At 42.7% G+C, this 22749-nt stretch overlaps 1 protein-coding gene across 1 annotated transcript in view; it reads left to right on the top strand.

The window, feature by feature from the left end:
- NSMAF (neutral sphingomyelinase activation associated factor) overlaps positions 1-22749 on the top strand; it is a 55261-nt gene that overhangs the window by 28807 nt on the left and 3705 nt on the right. The window contains exons 10-27 of the mRNA XM_044914219.1: positions 4329-4458; positions 6193-6264; positions 6649-6757; positions 8928-9104; positions 10399-10478; positions 11024-11114; positions 11208-11271; positions 12210-12261; positions 12368-12488; positions 13093-13224; positions 14224-14266; positions 14584-14747; positions 16253-16352; positions 17877-17935; positions 20427-20494; positions 21276-21343; positions 21766-21889; positions 22619-22702. Of these exons, the coding sequence (XP_044770154.1) occupies positions 4329-4458; positions 6193-6264; positions 6649-6757; positions 8928-9104; positions 10399-10478; positions 11024-11114; positions 11208-11271; positions 12210-12261; positions 12368-12488; positions 13093-13224; positions 14224-14266; positions 14584-14747; positions 16253-16352; positions 17877-17935; positions 20427-20494; positions 21276-21343; positions 21766-21889; positions 22619-22702 (1738 nt within the window). The remainder of the gene's footprint in view (positions 1-4328; positions 4459-6192; positions 6265-6648; positions 6758-8927; positions 9105-10398; positions 10479-11023; positions 11115-11207; positions 11272-12209; positions 12262-12367; positions 12489-13092; positions 13225-14223; positions 14267-14583; positions 14748-16252; positions 16353-17876; positions 17936-20426; positions 20495-21275; positions 21344-21765; positions 21890-22618; positions 22703-22749) is intronic.

Raw genomic sequence — 22749 nt, 5'->3', positions numbered from 1 at the left:
GTTCCATAAAAGAAAGCTCCCTGAGATTTTGATTGTGATTGCAATGAATCACTCATTTATTTAGCCTTCTTTAATGTCTTCCTTATGGTTTTTTCCATAAAGGTCTTTCCTCTCTTGTGCTAGATTTATTCCAAGTACTTCATATTTTTGATGGTGTTGTAAATAGTGTCCTAAAAAACCCATTTTCGTTTATTGTTGATATATAGAATGCAGTGGATTTTTGTGTATTCATTTTGTTTTCAGCAACCCTGCTAGACTTTGTGATTAGCTCCATTAACTTTATATGTAAACTCTTTAATGTGTACAAAATCTTATGTATAAATTATTGCAGGCCCTATTCACTAAGTATTTTTATTTTAGATTCTTATTTTAGAGTTCTGCTAAATCTGTGGATCACTGCAGCTTAGGACAACAGAATGTACTGGTTGAATAGATTCATTTATGGATTATGATGTGTTAGGCTTTTGCTAGATGCTTATGTTTATAAATGAGAATAGTTTGTAATATTCTGTTTTATTGCTATCTTTGTGAGATTTGTGACCCTCACACTACATGTTAAAGTGTTGAAGAACTTGCCAGTGAAGCCATCTGGCCAATAATGTTTCTGCGTTTATATTTGTTTGCTTCTTTTTCTGTTTTACCTACATAGCATTAATTTCCTTTCTGTTTTAATACTTGTAGGATATATTAGGTAAGTGGATTGCTGGGGGAATAATAGCTTCCATTTTAGGAAGGAAAAGGAATAAGAGGAATTAGCTTCTTTTGACCTACTTAGAATGCATAATTCTTCTGAGTAGTGATTTTTTCAATCCTGGGCTTCAATGTGACATTAATTTAAAAAATGGCTCACTCTGGAAGTTTTAATTTAATCCAGTCTCTAAAATGTTAGGATGAAGAATTTGGGGAAGAAACTTTTGCGGAATAAAATAAGATACTCCAGTGTTACGTACTTCCTCTCAAAGAAAAAAGTAAACTTTTGCCAAAATAAGCTTTCATCATAGTTCTGAGGAAATACTTTCTTATTGAAGAAATGAAGGGTACTATATTTATTTTTCTCTACTGTTCATTCTGAAAATTTCAAATCCTCACAAGTTGAAAGAGTAACATAATGAACACAGATATCCTACAGGTCACCAGGGTTAGTTTGTTAACATTTTGTCAGATTTGCTTTAGTTCGCGCTTGCTCTGTGAGTGCGTGTGCGTGCAGGTGTGTATGGTATGTGTGTATATACATATAGGTAATGTGTACCTGCATGTATATGTATTGTGTATAAAATACATACCTTTTTCAGAATCACTTAAAATTACATTACAAGATGTCATGACACTTGCCCCATAATTACTTCAACACGTGTCTCTTCAAAGGGTATTCTCTGGCCCTCCTCCATACTATTACAATACTCAAGTACTGATGCTTCTCTAACGCGATGTAATTTATAGTTTCATATTCACGTTTCCCCCTTTTGCACCCCAAAACATACCCTTTAAAGTACTTTATGTGAGGCTAATTTTAGATCTAAAGAAAAGGTGTAAATAAAATAAAGACAATCCACAGAGGTCTTTTACACCTCACCCGCTTTCCCCCACTGTTATATGTTCAGTCTGTCGATGTGGTCATATGTGGATGGATGGATTCCTAGATTGGGGATTTTTTTGATGCTATTTAAATTTGATTTTTCCAATTATTTGTTACTGGTATATAGAAATACAGTGGGTTTTTTTTTTTTTCATTCACCTTGTATTCTGTGACATTTCCAGATTTACTCATTAGTCCTAGTGGGTTTTTTATAGATTGCATAGAGTTTTCTATATACATAATTGTTTAATCTGTGAATAATGACCATTTCACAGAAATCTTTGTGGCTTTTATTTCTATGTCTTGCCTCATTGTACTGTTTAATTAATAGATGTGGTGGGAGCACATCCTTGCCCTGTTCTTGATCTTACGGGAAAAGGGTTTATTTCACAACTGAAGAATGAGGCTAGCTGTAGGATTTTCATGGATGCCCTTTATCAGAATGAAGAAGCTCCCTTTTAGTCCTGGTTTGCCAAGAGTATTTTCAATAATAGGTTTAGAGTTTTGTTAAATATTTTTTTCTGCACTTACTGAAATGATCACATTTTTTTTCTACTTTATTCTGTTAATGTTGTGAATTACATTGATTTTTTTTCAGTGTTAAGCCAACCTTCTTCATGGGATAAATCCAACTTGATCATGATGTATTCTTTTTATCATAAATGAATTAGGGGCACCTGGGGGACTCAACTGGTTAAGTATCCGACTTCTGGTTTCAGCTCAGGTCATGATCTCAGGGTTGTGAGATCAAGCCCTGCATTGGGTTCTGCACTGAGCATGGAGTGTGCTTGAGATTCTCTCTTTCCCTCTCCCTCTGCCCTCCCCCCGCCGCCATGCTTGCTCTCACTCTCTCTAAAAAATTGAATGAATGAATGAATGAATTAAACATCCCCATTAAAAAGTAGAGGTTGTCAGCCTGTATAAAAAGCAAGACTCAACTATATAAACTGTGTGTGTTTTCAGAAACAGAATGAGGACACAGGTTCAAAACAGGGGATAGAAAAAGATATACCATGCAATCATACCACATGAAAATCCTGGTATGACTAGATTAAAAGAGGACAAAGCAGACTTCAAGACAAATGGATAAGGAGGGATACTTCATAGTGATGAAGGGTTCAACACATCAAGAAGACATTACACATCTAAATGTATATGAACCTAACAATATAGCTTCATAATACACAAGGCATAAATTTGACAGAAATGGGAGGAATAATTCCACAATTATTGGCAATTTCAGCACCCTTCTCTCAGTAATTGATGATAGAACAAAATTGACAAAAACGTCAACAAAGTATAGATGATCTGAACAACCCTCAACCAGATGGACCTAAATGACATATGTAATTATTGATGTAGTTGATTTTAAACCCACTGTCTTAGTGTTTGTTAGCATTCCATTTGTTCTTTGTTTTTCTGACCCTCCTTTCTTAGCCTGACTGGACTTCTCTGCTGTGTCTGGTCTGTTGTTCAGCTTGCTTAAGTAATTCTTCATTTCTCTTACCTGGAAGTAGAGACCCAACTAAATGCTGTTTACCTCCAGAAGTGGTTGCGTGCCCACCCCTTCTTGTGCCGGGGGCTCTGACAGCGCGATCCGTGACTGAGCGGGGTGAAGGCTTCATGGCAGCCATAGCTACGTTCCCCACCTCTGCTGCCTACAATTATTTTTGGGGAGCGATCAAGACCTTCAGGACCTGAGCGCCTGAAGGATCCTGGAGATATCGTACGCCTTTCGGCCGAGCCACCAGCCTTCTAAACGCTGGAAGATTTCCCCCTGCTCCCCACCCAGTGGCAGCTTCCTCTTCAGTCCCAACTCTGCTTTCGGCTTCTTTCTAGACCTCTCTCCATCCCGCAGCCCTTCCCCTTCTATCTGTCGCCACCCAAGGCCACCCAACCATTGCTCTCTTCACTCAGGTTTCTTTGCATCTTAAGCTTCCTGACCGCTTTTAAAAAAGGCTTGTGTAGCTCTTCTGGCCGGTGTGTGTGGTTAGGGTGACAGCTCTGAGGTCCCCTTCACTTCCTAAGGAAGGAGAAGTCTGTTCCGTGGGCTTTCGTCCCATTGTTACTTATAACAACGGGGAGATTTATTTTTAACCCAGTTATGTCACTAAGGACTTGCCTTCAGATATTGATGACTTGGTTGTTTCCCCTCTAATTTTTTTTTTTTTACTCATTAGTAAAGCAAAAAGAAAATGGACTTTTTCGACTAGTTAAATAATTTAGGAGGGGTAGTGGAAAAATCACATTTGACTGGGTTTACTGCAGCCGCAAAAGAACATACCTTGGAACTGATGTTCAAGTAATTGTAATTACGGACTCATGGCCTTATAAAGTGCTGTGTGAAGTAAATGGCACCTGTGACTCTAAAAATAGGTCTTAGAGATACAACAATAGAAAAATATGTTAATATAGGAATAGTTTCAAGGCCAGTTTATTTTGGGAGGAAAAACAGTTCAGCTATAAAGGGTTCTTTGGTATTACTTATTTGTCTTCTCTTCTGTGATAAACTCATCTGTTGTTGTTGTTGTTGTTTGAGTTCTCACTAGACCATCTGAAAGAATGTCAGGTTTTTTTTTTTTTTTTTAAAGAATGTCAGTTTTATTTAAACCACCAATTTTTGTAGTACCATTTTTCTTGTATTAAGTGTAGTGTTTAGACAGATGTCCATACACAGTCACACTGTAGCTCCCTTTGAGAAAGTAGATTGGTTTGTGATTTTTCTTACTTCTGCTGAAAACTGTATTGTCAGATTCCAGAGTGTTTCTGAAAAGCTGCACATGGAATGCAAAGCAGAAATGGTGACGCCGCTGGTGACGAATCCTGGACACGTGTGCATCACCGACACAAACCTGTATTTTCAGCCTCTCAACGGGTACCCGGTAAGGAGAGACACAGGGTCAGATGGGGAGCTGCTTTAGCACTGGAATATTCGTCTTTCCTGGGAACTTGACCTCACAGTTCTGGTGTTAGAGTTTGGCGAGGATCGAAATTCCGCCCCCTTCCCCTCTAGCAGCTGTGTGTTCAACAGGCCTCCCTATGTCATCCTGATGCCCGCTCATCCAGATTCGAGCTCTTCCGATCTCTTTTCAGTAATTCTGGGGTCCCTTGCCCTCACTGTGACAAGAAACTCTGCCTCCCCCCCCAGCCCCCAATTTTAGTAAAGGGTTGTTAGAGGTTTATACCTTTCTCCTTGGAAGCACTTCTGGAAGAGACCAATGAAATATACTAAAATTAAAGAGAAATGGGTGTTTTCTGTATATCTGCTTATGTGCCCATATATGTGGGTATTACTTGTTTTTCTTTAATGAGGAGCAGAATCAGTAGATCTGAGTCTATCACAAGCAGTATGGCGTGGTCCCCTGCCAGCCAGCACAGAGGGGCCGGTGGAGATTCTGTCATCGAACATCTGTGGTGCTTCTACCGTGATGGTGGAAACAGTCTTCTCTTTCTCAGTGACTTTAGATTTACTGGGCCAGATAGTAAAGATAAACTCGGATTTCCACACTAAAATTTGTAAAAATATGTCGCTTTATCTAGATGTGAACACTTTTTGGAGTGGTTCATTAGAAGAACAGAAATGCTAATACACTCTGATAGTGCGTTGGACCCTTTGGCAGGGCAGCTTAAAGAACGTGTTTTCTGTCATAGGAGGCTACGTCCTGGAAATTCTCCAGGCTGGTGGGTCAGTCATTCTGTCAGTAAAACATGTAATGCTTTTGTGTGAGGAATGGCGCTATGACAGGTCTGTCCACCAGGTGGCAGGGCACCCTCACCAAGCCCTCCCACAGACGCTACACATCGCTGAAGGGCATGCTCTACTGGTGTTCATAGTTGGCTTGACCACTCCTGTTACTATGGCTTGGGTCAAAAACTTTTGGGATAATATCTGAGTATGTGCTAGAGCTTCAGGATCCATAGTGTGAGCATGTATCCCCTCCCAAATCTCTGGGCTAGGATCCTTGACCAGTCTTCAGGAAGTTTCCACAGTTCCACATGTGGGCTTTTCCTCCCTCTCACTTGGGGAAAGGTGGATGTGTCACCATTTAGCCAATCTCAGTGGCTTTTCTAACCTCATTCTGCTCTTACTAGTGTTTTAAGCCTCTTGAGAAGCAAGAAAATTTTCCTCCTCATAAAGAAAGAAAAATTTAGAGGCCCTGCTTAATACCGTAGTTGTTTATGAGCCTTAATACAATGTAGTTTTTACAGAGATAAAGGACAAGATTCTAAAAGAAGAGGTACTGTGTCAGTTCCAAGAAAACCGTTGATCTATAAAAAGATAGCAAAATTCCTGAGAGGTTATCTGTACCAGCACTTTAATATCCCTTATCACTCAGCAACCTTGCAGGACCCTGAATGATAGATCAGTGCATTATCATTTCGGGGGTCCTGAGCGAGGGTAGGGAGACTCATCCAGGGTCATAAAGTTAGTGGAAAAGGGCAGACCAGGACGTAAAACCAGAAATGCCTTGTTCTAAGAGCTGCCTTTCTGATTGTTCACATGTAACACGTCAGGAAGTCAAGATTTGGCCACTTTTTCACCTTTCTGATACCAAAGGGCAGCTTCTAATTGTGTCTGAACGTTGATGTTTGAGATTGTCTTTCTACTTTTAAAGAAACCTGTGGTCCAGATAACACTCCAAGATGTCCGCCGCATTTACAAAAGGAGGCACGGCCTCATGCCTTTGGTGAGTTCCTGTGGAATGTCACTTCTCAGTGGATGATTGTCAGATCTTCAGTTTAGCCAATGGTTTATTGACTTGTAAACACTCATGGCATGTCTGAAAAGTGCAAGTATGTCATATTGTAATGTAAGCACGTTGTCTCCAAGTCTTTCTTTTGGATGAACTGTGTGCGTGCACGCATACACATACCATGCACATATTCATACAAACACACGCATGTATGTGCATCACTGAATCAAATTTATATGTGGAGAATGTAAATAAATAAGATCTGCAGATAAAAAATATGGATCTTTAACTGAAAAGCTTTTGTACTTATGTCGCTTGTTTTGAGATGGCAAGGTAAACAGTGCTATTTATTTTACTGTTTTCTTTCTGAATTTATAGGGCTTGGAAGTGTTTTGCACAGAAGACGATCTCTGTTCTGACATCTACCTAAAGTTCTATGAACCTCAAGATAGAGATGACCTCTATTTTTATATTGCCACGTATCTAGGTATGGTGCTCACCCTTCATTGTATCCATTCACATGAGGGTCGTTCAACTCCTAAGTACCTGGGTTAGGAAATAGGAGAAGAGAAATGCTATATCTAGAATCACCTTTCTGGGTCTCCTTATTCCTTCTCATCAGGAACTAGGGTTGGCAAAATGGCATTCTACAAACTAAATCATAATTTCATATAAATGAAATTTGGCAATAGTTCACTCCGATTGTGTGTTTGAAAAACTCTTGATCAGCATATTTAAATGTTTTTTATATTTTAACAACCCCCAAGTTGAATGGATTATAAAGAATCCACCTAATTATTTTTCTCTTCAGTCTTGTCTATATTCGTTTTTGGAAACCAGGACTTGGTTTCTTAATTTGAAGCAGTGAGTTGTCCATCATGTGTTTGTAATCATTAACTATGGTCTTAATCACAAAGCTGGAAAACGACACAAAAGGAACACATGAGCCTTCTGTACTCCGTATAGTACCATGGGACTTGATTTGCCTTTAATTAATAATTCCTCAGTCTTCCATAAAAATGTGAAGTTTCCCACCTTTATCAGAAAGAAAACCTGATTTTTCTTTTTAGTCATAAACATATGAAATTGTACGCTTGAATTATTCTTGTTTACAGAGTTGTTAGATGACTAGAATGGGTTGATTTTCAAAAATAGATGTTGGGATTTTATTACTGCCATCTTAACTTTGTTTGCTAGTCTTACTCCCTTAGACATGGAATTTTCCCTCAGAAGAATAGTTTATTTTCAATAAGGAATATATTTTATTTTATAGTAGGCTTAGAGTGCAAATTTTTTTCTTCTCACATTAAGCTGTTAGGTTTACTTAATGCGTAAGTATAGCTCTGATACAAGTTGACTGTTATTTCCTGCCTCCTGATTAAATTTTTTTTCATTTTATTCCTCTAACTATATAACAAGATTACAACAAAAAACTCAACTTTCATGGTGAGTCCTAAAATCTCAAGTCATAACACTTGCCATGACCTAAAAACCTGTCTTCTTGAAGCTTCCTTATTCCCTCTGATCTTATTACTCAGGTTGGTCAGACTTTCTCTGTGGTGTTGGGAGTGTGGGAAATGAGAATAAGCATTTTGAGTTTTTAAGCTCTTTCCTCATAGCTGGTTAGAGAAGAAACTTGGTAAAAGTAAATAAGGATAAATACTGAGTCAACAGATGAGTTAGATAAGTTGCTTGGTACAGCCAACAAAACGTTGAAAGCAGAATTCTCCGAATGAAATAAAACAGTTGAGTCACTTTATGCTCTCCAAGAGGAAGGTTCTCCGTGGTGCCACATACTCTGTGATTCCATGTTTCCTGAGGGGGTGTGGGGGACTTTCTGGTTCTTCTCCTTTGAGAAATCATGTTTTCCTGCCAGAGACCTTTTTCTCCTTCAGCGGGTTCTTTTCTTTGCCTCGCTCTTCACATGCCTACAGAATACATAGACATTGGCAAATCTGTGGTAGTAGCCCTCTTACTGATCTAAAAGAGGACTCGGATTGTTTTTGTTTTGATTTCATAAAAAATGGAGGAACTAAGCTTTTACAAATGGTCATGGCTTCTTAAAGGCATTAAACCTCAAGCACTTTGTATATATTGCAGGCCATATATAATATAGTAAATATTATGCATTACCATGTAATAACTACATATTTGCTCCATACCTTCATATTTGTTTTATATCATATATTTAACATAGACAGTATTTTTAGATATGTAATAATATTCCCTCCTGGTGAATATCCTTGCAGATATTCATATTTAATGCAACAGGTATTTGGTGAAAACCAACCACAGCCTACTTTTCATTTTCTTAAAACGTATTTTTCAAAAATGCATTAGAGGTTCTACATTTAAAACATCTAATTTTGGGGGCGCCTGGGAGGCTCAGTGGGTTAAGCGTCTGCCTTCGGCTCGGGTCATGATCCCGGGGTCCTGGGATTGAGCCCCGGGTCGGGTTCCCCGCTCCGCGGGAAGCCTGCCTCTCCCTCTCCCACTCCCCCTGCTCGTGTTCCCTCTCTCGCTGTCTCTCTCTCTGTCACATAAATAAATCTTAAAAAAACCAAACAAGCCCCAACCATCTAGTTTTTACACGCTCGGTGCAACTTAGCCAGCGTTGGCCGAGTTCAGTGGCGACCCGGCGGGCTCTGTCCCCCTAGAGCACCACGCGGCGGAGCGCACGGCGGAGAGCTACACGCTGCAGTGGCAGCGCGGGCACCTGTCCAACTACCAGTACCTCCTGCACCTCAACAACCTGGCGGACCGCAGCTGCAACGACCTCTCTCAGTACCCCGTGTTCCCGTGGGTGATCGGCGACTACTGCAGCGCTGCGCTGGGTAAATGCTGGGTAAATGCCACGAAGCCGAGGGCTGAGAGGAAAGCCGGAGGTCCGGCTGTGATCTGCATAGGCAGATTCGAGCCCATCTGGATTTCTGTACTAACGATTGCTGGTTTCCCTCCCGAGGTACCGGGTCGATGTTCTCTCCGTTATATGGGCTTTACGTGTGTTTTCTCCACTATCGCTTAAATTCTTTTAATCCTAAAAAAAGGGCTCACAGACTTCTTGAAAGACATGCCCAGAAAGTATGCATATGTTTTTAAGCCGTGTCATTATTACATGTCATGACCACATTTGAAATGCTTGTTTTTCACTTTGAAAAATTGTTGCTCGGGTTGTCCTTCTGTTTTAAAATCCACACTCAAAAATGTGATTGCCAAAAGCGATAATTATTCATTTTAGAACATTTAGAAAGTACTGAAATATTTAAAGAAGGAAATAAACATCATCAATAATCACATTAATGAGAGAGAACCATTTTAACCTTGTGGTATATGTATTTCTCTCAAATTATTTTACCAAAAATGGGACTGTATTATAATTTGATTTTGTAATATTCTAAATTATATATTGTGAACAATAAATTCCTTTTAGACAGTTCACTAATCGAACCCTCACACTTGAAAGAAATAACAGACTTTCTGGGACTGTGAGAATTTATTTCTGTGATAATATTCAGTCCCCAATTCTCAAATTATGTTATTATCACACAATAATAATATTCACTGTAACTCAGACTTCAGCAAATCTTGGTAGAAGAATACTGACTTTTAAAATGTGCTTATTTTTTGTTGTTGTTTTCCTTGGAATATAGTTTTTTAAAACCAGTAGTTCTTTAAAAAAAAAAAAAATCAGGGCACCTGGGTGGCTCAGATGGTTAAGCATCTGCCTTCGGCTCAAGTCATGATCTCCAGGTCCTGGGATCGAGCCCCACATCGGGCTTCTGGCTCAGCAGGGAGTCTGCTTCTCCCTCTCCCTCTGCCTCTCCCCCTGCTTGTGCTCTCTCTGTCTGTCTCTCTCAAATGAATAAAAAAATCTTTAAAAACAAATCAATAGTTGGGGCATTTTCAAATTAGAGATGCTACTCTTGAGTGACTTGCTGACTTAAAACTCAAGCCCTAACCTTTACAGTTATGTAAGTGACTATCAGAAATACTCTAATTCTAATGGGTTTGTCTCAATTTTTAAAAATTATTTGTAGAAATAAATCTGTGCATGTGTATCCATGGCGGGGGGTAGTGTTATTAAGTTTGCTAGCTTTATTTTAATTAATTCATTTTTTAAATCTACAGATTTGTCAAATCCAGGAACGTTCCGGGATCTCAGCAGGCCAGTAGGGGCTCTAAACAAGGAACGGCTGGAGAGACTCCTGGTACGTGGATTTGGGGATGCCCGGCTTCTAAGCAGCTCCCTGAGCCGTGACCTCTGTTTTTATAGTAAGGGAAACTCATTTCTCCAAGACTTAGGGGAGGTCTATGCCGAGTGACTAGAAGATCTAGGTCATACTTTTTCTTACTCCCTCTCTGCGCTCTGCCTTCCCCCGTGAGTTTAGCTGCTCACCCACCCCCATTTGCATCTTCTGCCTGCAGTTCAGGAAGTAGGAGGCAGGCCGCCTCACAAGCTTAGGGATTTAGTTGCGCGAAGGTGCTCTCTGGTGAACTGCACAAGGGCCGTGTAACGTCCGTTCTGTTCAAACCGGCCCAGCATTGCTCCCACTGAGCCAAGAAAAGCTAAATACTTGTCACGGGAATACTGTGTGTGTTCACAGTTGTTTTCCCCCTCCTCTTCTCCCTTTCCTACTTAAGAGAGAAACTAAGGGATGTAACGTAGCCAGGCCACGATCTGAGGTTTGACTACTTGCGGCAGTCACTGTTTTCCCGGCCGACGCCTAGCAGGATCTTTCTCGGTCTGTTGCAGACCCGCTACCAGGAAATGCCAGAGCCAAAGTTCATGTACGGCAGTCACTACTCTTCCCCTGGCTACGTGCTCTTTTATCTTGTGAGGATCGGTAAGATTCCGTGTCAGTGCTCCCGATTCAGTGCTGTTTCTCGTGTGTTCTCAGGGGTTCTGTTACCTCACTTAACTCTGATTTCCCCTCTAGCGCCCGAGTACATGCTGTGTCTGCAGAATGGAAGATTTGATAACGCAGATAGAATGTTCAACAGGTTTGACCCAATGCTTCACCTACCTGTTTGTAAACTCTCTAATTGTAAACGTACAATGTGTTTGCTTCAAAAAATCAGATACACAAATGTCAAGAAATGCCAAGAATCGCTGATTGGTACATCTGTCTGTTCCTTTCAGGCTTTTTCTAGTCGTGTGTGTGTGTGTGTGTGTGTGTGTAATTGTAAGAACATCTTTTAATTACAGCTTTTGTCCTGCCTATTGTAGCCTCGTCGTATTCAGTATTGAAGTTTTCCCCCATATCGGATGTTCTTCAAAACAGTGACTTTGAAATTATTGTATTACATCCTAATGTATGCCATAATTTTTTAACTGTTCCTCTATTGTTGGACATTTAGACCATTTCCAACATCTCCTTATTCTAAATAACTCTGCTGTGACTTGAATATAATTTCCTGTGACTGTTTACATATTTCCTTGCCCCCCCCCCCCAAAAAAAAAGCCAGAAAATATGGAGAAAATTAAGTTCACCCAGCCTCCCACCACGCTGAGATAACATTCATTGTTAATCTTTTGGTCTGTGTCTCTCTAGTCTTTCTAAGCTGTGTCAAGTTTAATCCCTTTCTGAAATGAGCTATTAAAATAGCTGTGCTAGGTGTTCCATGTTTAAGCAGCAGCCTGTGTTGGCCCTTCGATGAGGCACTGTGTGGGTGGAGGCTCACGGCGTGGGCTTGGAGACGCCCTGTCTGCGTCCGTGTCCTCACCCCGGGCCACTCCCTGCATGAGCTCAGAGAAGGCGTCTCTTCTGTCAAAGGGGGATCCTCATACACATGTTGAGAATTATGAGTTAATGAGAGAAATGAGTTAATACAGGTGAAGTGTAGGACAACACCTAGGTGCATAGACAGCCCTGTGGTTGCTATTTCCAGACCCAAGACCTAAGATCAGTTGTTTTGGTTTTTTTTTTTTTTGTATCTAGTATCGCAGAAACTTGGAAAAACTGTTTGGATGGCGCAACTGATTTTAAAGAGGTAAGCAGTTAACAAAGCTAATAATTCACTGGGCTTGTGGTTTCTAACAGCTTTAAAAAATGTTTGTTGCTGTTCTTTCCACCCCCTTACCACCCCCCCATTTCAGTTGATTCCAGAATTCTATGGTGATGATGTCAGCTTTTTAGTCAATAGTCTGAAGTTGGATCTGGGAAAGAGACAAGGAGGGCAGATGGTTGATGATGTGGAACTCCCACCCTGGGCACGGAGTGAGTACCACCCTGGAAGTACCCAATTTCAGCAGTTCTTCACCCAGGGGGGCCACTTCAGTATTGTTATTTAGTTGCCTGGGTTTTTTAAAAAATACCAGCATACTTCTGTGTGTAAATGAGGCGCTATCTCAGTCCCGTTCCAAATCAGAACTGGTCTTGTGAGCCTATGATGTAAAAACATCAATATGTATTTGAAAGACCTAAATGTTGTGGAAGTGATCTTCGCCACTCCCCTCGCCCCACCAGAACGGATATTTTATATGATGGGGGCAAAAAAACCGTCATTAATAAATATGTACCTCGGGAAACCTGGGTGGCTCAGTGGGTTAAGGGGCTGCTTTCGGCTCAGGTCATGATCCCTACAGTTCTGGGATAGAGGGCTCCCCCCATCCCCTGCTCAGCGGGGAGCCTGCTTCTCCCTCTGCCTGCCCCTCCCCCTGCTTATGCTCCCGTGCTCGCTCTCTCTGAGAAATAAATAAATAAAATCTTTAAAAAACAAACAAATATGTACCTCTTGCCTCTCCTAGAAGCTTTATCTGCATATGGATAGACAAGAGAATAAATGAAGACAGTGATGTTTTGATCGAGTCTAATCTAATAGGTCCCGAGGACTTTCTCCGGAAGAGCAAAGACGCGTTGGAAAGCAATTATGTGTCAGAGCACCTTCACGAGTGGATCGATCTAATATTCGGCTACAAGCAAAAAGGGAATGATGCCCTTGGGGCCCATAACGGTATGTGAGTCTTGGAAATGTCATACAGCGTTTGATGAAAACAAAAGCACAAAGAAAGAGGAAAAAACGCGGCCAGAGCCGTCAAGCTCCTGTTCGGCAGCAGCATCTTCTGTCAGCAGACAGTGGCTCCGGGCTCCATGGCCCTGGGTCAGATACTGAGTAACAGAGGAGGAAGGACTTTGGCCTAAAGAACCCCAACTTCGCCCCGATCCCCAGAGGTGTTTTTCTAAAGTCTTCCAATGTTAGCATTACTTTCCATCCCACTCACTAATTTCAATTGAAACTCAATCAGAATATGATAGAAGAGCACCTCCCACCCCCCTGTTCCTCTGAAGGGCCCCAGGGCTTCTTATTAATGGAGCAGAAAGAAAGCTTGGGCAACACCCTCTCCCCCACTCCCCCTCGCCCCCGGGCTCCTTCTTACCTGCCGCCAGGCTGCCCGGTGGTGTCAGCTGGTGAAGAGAAGCTGGCAGGTCAGGCTGGACCTTGCGCGCGTGGCAGTGCAGGGTGATTGGCGCTTCCCCTGGGGGCAGATACCTGGAGATAAGAGGCTGTCTCACCTGCCAGTTGGATTTCTGCTCAGCGAAAGATAACTCGGGTTGATATTTATTTATTTATTTATTTATTTATTTATTTAAAGATTTTATTTATTTGACAGAGAGAGACACAGCGAGAGAGGGAACACAAGCGGGAGGAGTGGGAGAGGGAGAAGCAGGCTTCCTGCTGGGCAGGGAGCCCGATGCGGGGCTCGACCCTAGAACCCTGGGATCATGACCCAAGCCGAAGGCAGACGCTTAAGGACTGAGCCACCCAGGCGCCCCTTGTGTTGATATTTATTGCTGTTGGTTTTTATTAGTCTTTTTTTGCAAAGTGACAATCATTTTCTTTGAATAGAAGTATAAAGTTGTTGAGTTTTTAAGATTCTGTGCAGAGCATCAATCATAACCACACAGTACCTCTTTCAAGAGGGTTTTTCATCTCTTTTTTTTTTTTTTTCAGTATTTCATCCCCTGACCTATGAAGGAGGCGTAGACTTGAACAGGTACCTATACGTCTAGAAGGAGTTTCTACTTGAGTTACGAAATACCTCTTTGTCTAAATGACGAATGCAGCTCTTTGATCATAAGAAGGTGTGGAAATTTTACAGTGAATTATATCTTGCTTTCCCCATTAGGTAAGTCACTGAGCCTCAGAAAATTCTCTAAGATCTGTGGTGAGGCTCGGACAGCCCTGGCACATAGTCACTGTTACTATTTGAGAGTTAAACCTCTCTCCTGTTGAGCTGCATTATTTGACATTTGTGCTCTCAGGGAACTCGAACCTCGTGGGTCACTGCATTATTTGTGTTCTGTCCTAAAGCATCGAGGACCCTGACGAGAAAGTAGCCATGCTGACCCAAATCTTGGAGTTTGGCCAGACCCCAAAACAGCTCTTTGTGACACCACATCCTCGACGGATCACCCCAAAGTTTAAGAATTTCTCCCATGCCTGCAGTCATAATGCTCCCATGGCAGATTCTCCAGGTAAGTTTTGTAAAGAGAGTAAATGTGAGCACCCTTGGTTTCTCTTTTCTGATTCAGATGTTCCTGAGGATTCTGAAGAGTAGGTGAGCCATGAATTGTCATGTGGCCTAGAGGTGGTTGTGTTTGGGCATCCGACTGCAGTTCTCCTGAAAAACAAAAACTCGACAAGCCTGTTTTTGTTGTTGTTCCCTTTGTGTTTTAACTGCTGATTTGAAAGAAATCAAGTTACTTTTATTTCCCAGTAGTGTTACTCCTATTACATGAGACTTGGCAGTATTTTGTTGTTGTTGTTGTTGTTGTTCTGCTCCTCCTTTTCTGTGGTTTTCCAAGCCAGTGTTTGATGCTTAGCTGGTCACTTTCCCATTGGCCCGTCCTGGCCATGCTGCTCCCATGGTCACCCTTGGCCCCGCTCTCCCCTGTTCTCTCCCAGAAACAACTTCCTCCATCCCTCATTCTCCTCCTCCTTCCCCACATACAGATCCTGAATTCAACGTGCTTTGTTTTCTTTATTTGATTCATTCTCTTAGTCATCTGACAAACATTTACAGAGTCTCTGTTGTGTTCCCGGCCTGTGCTGGGTGCTAAAATGAACTTGACCCTGTTGTCACACCTAGTATTAGTAGAAGGAGGAAAAAATACTCCCCTTCATCCAGTTATCCATGTTTCACATTTCACATAGGACAGCCTCAAGCCCACAGGCTCCCAGGAGGAGTCTGACACTATGTGGAACTTTGGGAGCAAAGTCCCATGACTCCTTATCATCTATACTTCCATCTGTTCCATGCACCCAGGGACTTCATAGGTACCCAGAGCAGAGTATCTCTCACATCTGGACGAATAGCTCTCAGGGGCCCGGGATCCAGGGCTAGCCAGGAGTTCTTCTCTAAGAGATAATGCATCACGGGGTTCAGTCATAAAGACCATAAGATTATCTTGTGATGCCTCTTAAACCCATGCCCCGCTTAGTCACCAGGCTCATAGCACTGTCTTGTGGTTATACTAAGGAGCAATTGCCCCCCAGCCCTTCAGAAGACAGGAGGGATAGCTTCCCTCGTCCTGGCCAGGGCGCTTATAGCTCGAACACGTCTGCTTTTTCCCCCTCAAAACCAAAATGAAACCTCAGCATTTGTAGAGAATGGTCAGGCTTTTGCAACCATTACTGACAAGGAAATGTTACTCAGTCTTGTGTTTCCTGAAGCTCCTAAGGCAGGGGCTGAGTGAAAACTTTGGGAACACTGATAAGAGTATAAAAAGACTTCAGTATTTAAAGATACTTTTTAATCTTTCTCCCAATATGTTATTTAGATTATACATTTTATCATTTTCCCTTGACAAACATGGAGCTCCCGAGTACGTTTCAGAGTAGTTATATTTCAGTGGGGCATTGTGTTTCCTTGGTCGTTTGATTTTAATAGAAAATATTGTGACCCTGATGCTTGTTGTCTGTGGTGCTTGTTAATAATTCCGTTGACTCACTTGGCAACAATTCAATGTAGTCTCTCCAGGTGAAGAGTCTTTTGAAGACCTGACCGAAGAAAGCAAAAGCCTGGCTTGGAATAACATCACCAAACTGCAGTTACATGAGCAATATAAAATCCACAAAGAGTAAGAACACGTCTGTGCTGTCCTTGCAAAACTTGGGGTCTTGGCCTGGAGCGACACTGTTTTAAGTGGAGTCAAGGGGGTGGAAATTCTCTTTCAGTGTTGTCTTGATTGGTTTTTCTCCCCCCAAAGTGTCTGTAGTGATCAGCCATGTGAGGTCAATGTGGCAAGGGAAAGTTTGGCACAAAATGGATTTTTGTCAGCCTTCCATGCTGTCATTTCTACCCCTGGTCTTTCTAGAGCCTGCGATGGGGTCCGCAGCCAGCACGTAGTTTTGTTGCCTCTCAAACTGGGGTTCACAGCCCCTCAACTCTTTGATGGGAGAAACATGGTGTATCTTCCCCAAGTGTTGGATTCACAGGTATTATAGGGGAAAATGTGTCCTTTTAAAAAATTATAACAAATATGTGTAGAGAGAGAGAAAGAGGTCAAAGGGCTAAGTTCACAGGAGTTTTAAAAATAATACCTGTACTTTCAAAAAAAGGGCTTGCTGTCAGACCCGGAGGGGTTATGAGTGTTCAGACTTCTGCCATTAAGGATAGTCACACCTTTTGGTAGGAAGGCTTGAGAAGCACTGACTTCCCCTGAGCCATCCTATTACAGATGAGAAAACCCAGGCTCAGAGACGAGCCCGTTGGCCTGCTCCATGGCCATAGACATCCTGTCTGACATGTTGACATCACAGACACCATGGGTCACGGGTGGGTCTGAATGTCCCAATCTACTTCAGATCTATAGCTCTGGATCAGAGCACAGCCTCTTGCAAAGAAATAGATAGTTCACCTTACTCATTATATAACAGTGGCTTTTCAGGCGCCTGAGTGGCTCAGTCGGTTAAGCGACCGCCTTCGGCTCAGGTCATGATCCTGGGGTCCCTGGATCGAGTCCCGCATCGGGCTCCCTGCTCGGCGGGGAGTCTGCTTCTCCCTCTGACCCTCCCCCCTCTCATGCTCTCTCTCTCTCATTCTCTCTTTCTCAAATAAATAAGTAAAATCTTTAAAAAAATAAAATAAAATAACAGTGGCTTTTCTTTTCTCAACTTCTCTAAGTGATACATAGAAAGAGGCCTTATCATCCCAGGCAGTGTAGACATGAATGAACCTGTAAAAGGAAATGGTAGAACGGGACAATGGTATCATCACTGAACAGATGCTCGGTAAATTTGATTCAGCAGCAAAGCAAGTGAAGTGCTTGTAAAGAAGAGTTTCAGTAATTTGGGGATAGTCAGATAAGGTGAAATTGAGGGAGAAGCAGATTTCCAGTTGTCAGGAAGATGTTCGACTTTGAATATGGCAGCCAGGGAAGCCGAGAACGGGAATGGTTTCTGGCCACAGGTCGCACCAAAACAAAATTCGAAGCTCCCAAATGATGATTTGGTCGTGGCAGGTGTAATATGTGCGGGACAGATCCAGCAGACAGGCTGTGACGAAAAAAAACACAGAAACTTGGTAAAATGAAATCAAGGACTTGAAAGAGGTGTCTCAGCACATGGTTGTTGGTAACGTATAAAACTCTGTCTTTAAACAGGGCGGTTACTGGAATAGCGGTCTCTTGCAACGGGTCTTCCGTCTTCACAACCTCACAAGGTATGTTTTCCTGCCTGAACAGTGGTTTACCTGGAACCACAAAGTTCCCACGTTTCTTAACTCTCGGTCAAGGATTACACTTGAGCACGCCGCCTCCACGTAAAGCGGACTCTGAGCAGTTTGTGGCACTTGACAGAAAACGTCATTGTAGTCTGCCAAAAACAATCACGAGAATGCCTTTCTGTTGCTGCTGAGGTTTCCAGAAACTCAGGGACAGGGCAGAAAGAGCTTATTCCCCGGCCCCTTGCTTGGCGGGAGGCGCACACGCCCCTGAGGGTCCGCCCGAGCCCAGAGCGTGCCCGGTGGCTGCGGGGTGCAGCTGGGGTGCCCCAGGACGCGGGGCGCTGGGCCACGGGCCAGTGCACGTTTACTGTTAGGTGTTTCACTTGTGTCATGCGGTATATATTTCAGGGTGTGTGTTGTCGAATTTCGCTGGAAATCCAGTGCATGCATTGTTAATGTTCTTGCACATTATCAGATTGTACCTTAGTCATCCTGCTTATGCTTTTAGACAACTGGCTCTGACAGAGTGAGTAGCCGGCTGTTTTTGAGGGGACTTGTCCTTTAGCCTTCGTCGTAGGAGATCACGTGTTTCATTGACTGAGTCTGGAAATGGTGCTCTCCGACTAAGCCCTTCCAGAGGACTCAGAGGTACTGCTCTCGGGTTCTGTGATGGTGGTTTGTTATCTGTAGCATGTCCTTCTTTGCTCTTCCAAGGATGACCTCAGGATGCATAAAACAGACTTTTCCACAAAGCATAGATAATGGTTCTACGGTAGTCCAGAGGAAGTTGACGTGCAGGACGCACGCTGGGCCCCGTTGAGGTCAGCAAGACGATGCTGACAGAGGGAAGCAGTCTGCGTTCTCGCAGGATCCTGCCCGCCGAACGTGCCAGCATCGGAACCCCAGACCGAATGCTTCGTCGTGAAAGCAGTTTCTCTCTAAAGCTTTCTCATTAAGCAGAGCCTGTGTTCTTAGCTGGATTTTTCCGCCAGGGTTTAAGTCCCTCAGTCTCTTGTACTTGGATGACCTTGTAAACCATGAGTTTGGGGAGCCTCGAGGCTTTAAACCCCTGACGCTCATTAAGCATGGCATCCCGTCTTTGTAAATTTACCAAGTGAAGAGGCTTTTTTTTTTTCTTTTTAAGTCAAAAGCCTTTGATTTTTTTCTGTTTGTTTTCTCTGTCAGTAACCTGTGGTACTGACTTAGGCCTGCGCTGATCGTCAGCCCAGGGTGGCCTGCCTTCCTCACGTCCGCGGTCTACGTTGGGCTGCATGGGCATGTGGGGGGCTCATCAGCTGCGAGCCCGGCTCGGGCGAGCTTTGGTCAGACTCACCTCTAGCACCGGCACAGAATCTTCGGTTTTGAGAACAGCGTCCCCATACCCTGGGCTGGCTTACGGCCTTCTGTAAGATGCCCCAGGTTAATAAGCTGCAGTAAACTTTGTGGTGACGACTCAGAAATGCCTGATCGGAATCAGAAATGCTGACTTCCTCGGAGTCAGCAGCACGGTGGCGAAGAGGCCCAGAGTAGGGAATGCCCCACAGGGTAAAGTTCCGGTCATGTTGTGTTCGCTCTTCGGACTTTGTTTCCAAGCTGATGCTGGAGAGTGTTTCAGCGTGATAAAGTCTCAGGACTTGCCTGTGTTGGTGTTGCAAAAACGAGGTCGAAATGTTAAATTTTACTCTACAGAAGAAATTATTTCAAGCTCATTCTGACCTTTTCTTTATCACGTTGTGTGTTTACAAATTAGGAAATGTGTTACTTGTTTCAAATATGGGATGTTCAGAGCCCATTGTTATTTTTGCAACTCTTGGTTCCCAAGAGATTTTTTTGCTACACTTTTTTAAGCTTCTGTTAGGCAAGGAAATTTTAATCCCTACTTTATTATTCTTTAGGAAGTCAGTGGTTGCTTCATAAACGCTAATTCAGGATAGGGGTATCACACCATAATTGGGCTATTTGTTAAAAAAAAAACAACAACATATATTGCCATGATTTTTGTTGTCTTTTATTTAAAATTGCTATTTTACTCCTCTTTAACTTTTTTTTTTTTTTTAAGATTTTCTTTATTTCAGAGAGCATAAGCAGGGGGGGTGGGTGGGGTGGGGACAGAGGCAGGGGGAGAAGCAGACTCCCCGCGGAGCAGAGAGCCTGATGCGGGGCTGGATCCCAGGACCCTGGGGTCATGACCTGAGCCGAAGGCAGACGCTTAACGACTGAGCCCCCCAGGCGCCCCTCCTCTTTAACTCTGAGCAGTGACTAGGCCTGTTCCGGGTTCAGTCATGCTGAGATGTGAGCAGTGTGCTGGGCCTGGACTGGGTACGCGTGGGTTTCCTTGTCGTGGGGTGACAGGTGACCAGATGGGGCCCCAGATCCTCTGGCCCCACCCACCGCCCACTCCAGCTTCCTGCTCTCCTCCGCAGTTGTTTGTGCTCTATAAGGGCTAGGAAATCTTTCTCATGTGTTTGCCTTCTCATCCTTAAATCAGATTCTACCTTGAAGATGTTCTCCAAGGAATCCAAAATGCTACAAAGAAGTATATCATTTTCAAATATGGTGAGTTTATTTTAATTTTAAACTAGTGGTATGATGGAAATTCATGTAGCAGTTTGTTTTATACACACACGATGGCATTTCGTTTCTCCCCAAGCAACTGGGTTTATTCCTGTGTGGTGTCTACAGAATGCCTCAGTGACATTACTTCTAAATTCAATTTAAAAATTTTTCAGGTTGCCTCTTTCTCAAAATACAGTGATTTTGTTTGTAGCCTAGAAAACTAGACGTGCCACCCAGTAGAATTCCCCTTAATAAATCTTTCCTTTTCTGGAACTGTCAAACTAAACGTGTCTGTGTTTTTTAAATAATGTGTGCATTTCTGAGTGGATAGGACCCCGAATACTAGAAAACCAATTCTTCTGAAAAAACGCATTTTGTTGTTCATGTAAACCATCTGAAAGGTTTTGGAAGTCCCTAAAGAATTTTGGAAGTTCTCCCTACTCGTGGAAGTCCGTAATCCAGAGAGGCTCAGCCCACCCTCCCCTCATGATTTACCTGTGTGAGGAGTTCCTCCAGCCCAGGGCCGTGAGGACCATCCAGAAATCCTCAGGCTAGATCCATGTGCCCTGGACACGCTTTGACTTTCTTTCTTACATTTAGGAAGAAACTAAGCATCTGGAACTAGCCAGTTGAAAAAAAAGAAAACTTCCCAAATACGAGGAAGGCCAAAATAAATGGAATTTGAGCATTAATTTGGGGGGGAGCTTTACAAGGTAGTTTTACTGTGTGAGGGATTTACTAATTATTGTAAATAATTAATGTCAAACCATTTGTATTTCAGGCTTTGTCATCTTGTTTACTTTTGCCAGGAGATGCCACTGTCATAAGTTCTTCGTGGGATAATAATGTGTATGTATCTGAGCGTGCTCCTGGTGTAATGCCTCACGCAACCTAGCTGTTTTTGTGGGCAGAAGGCAGGAAAGGACAGGTCTTCTGTTGGTGGGACACTGCGTTGTTTTCGGAAAGGAACAGATCTTAGATAAGGGTGGCCTTGACTGTGATTATTTGAATCTAATAATTTCTCCCATTGGACTCTGTTTTCCTCACTGTTTTAACCTGAGGTAAAAACACAAATGAGCCAGAGCTGGAGATTTCTAGTTTCAAATTCAGATATTGAGGATTTTGGTTTAATAACATGAGAGTAAGTACTTTGTAATTCTAGTAAGTCTTAGTACAGAATTAAACAACATAATATTCCTTGAATATGTGTTTAAGAGTCTCAAAATTAGGCTGGGATGCTTTTTAATGGTTCTCATTCTCTTTTCTGTTAGCTATTTTTACTCTATAGCATTTGCAAGACGCCAGGACACGTTAATGGGACACGACGACGCCGTCAGTAAGATCTGTTGGCATGACAACCGACTGTATTCCGCATCGTGGGACTCCACGGTGAAGGTTTGTAGCGAATTTCTAAGCTCACGTGTTTGGATACTGCAAGTATTATAAACTGTTCTACACCTGTTGTTAATGTGCTCAGTCATTTCACTCTTTTTCACAAAGCGTGTCGTGATTTGTAAAGATCCTGAGCTCTGTCGCTTGTGGTTTTTCAACATGCGTACTTCTCAATAGGAAGTTTTCCCCATTTTTGTACTGTGCGCTCACCTGGGGGTTGGAATGATGTGGAATTCACGAGACAGTTACAGAGAAATACTGGTGACCCTTGAACAACACAGGTCTGCACTGCACAGGTCCACTTAGACATGGAGTGTTGCCGATAAATACAGTACTGTGAATTTATGATTTTCGTAACATTTTCTTCTCTCTAGCTTACTTTATTGTTAAGACTACGGTATATAGTACATGTAACACAAAACACGTTAGTCAGCTGTTTGTGTTACTTGTAAGACTTCCGGTCAACAGTAGGCTATTAGCACTGAAGCTTTGGGGAAGTCCAAGTTATACGTAGATTTTCAACTGCATGGAGTTGGGGGTCGGGGCCCTTCCTCCCCTCCCCCCGCATGGTTCAAGAGCCAGCTGTATACAGTAGCAGCCCCTCTTTATCTCACACAGTTGGAACTAGCAGAAGATGTCAAGTTAAAGTGGGGAATCATGAAAAGAGAATGTGTGAGAAATGCTTTCGTTCTAAATGTTTGCAAATACCTTCTGCAATATATTGCACCGCAGGTGTGGTCGGGTGTTGCTGCGGAAATGACATGCACCAGAAGACAGCGGTTTGACATGCTGGCTGAGCTGGAGCACGACGTCAGCGTGAGTACCGGCGACAGCACTGCTCCAGAGCTGAGCCTGAGTCCAGG

Source organism: Neomonachus schauinslandi, chromosome 4, assembly GCF_002201575.2.
Source record: "Neomonachus schauinslandi chromosome 4, ASM220157v2, whole genome shotgun sequence".
In the NCBI taxonomy this organism is placed as follows: Eukaryota; Metazoa; Chordata; class Mammalia; order Carnivora; family Phocidae; genus Neomonachus; species Neomonachus schauinslandi.
The sequence above is the reverse complement of the archived record's forward strand: the minus strand, read 5'-3'. Positions and strand labels throughout refer to the sequence as shown.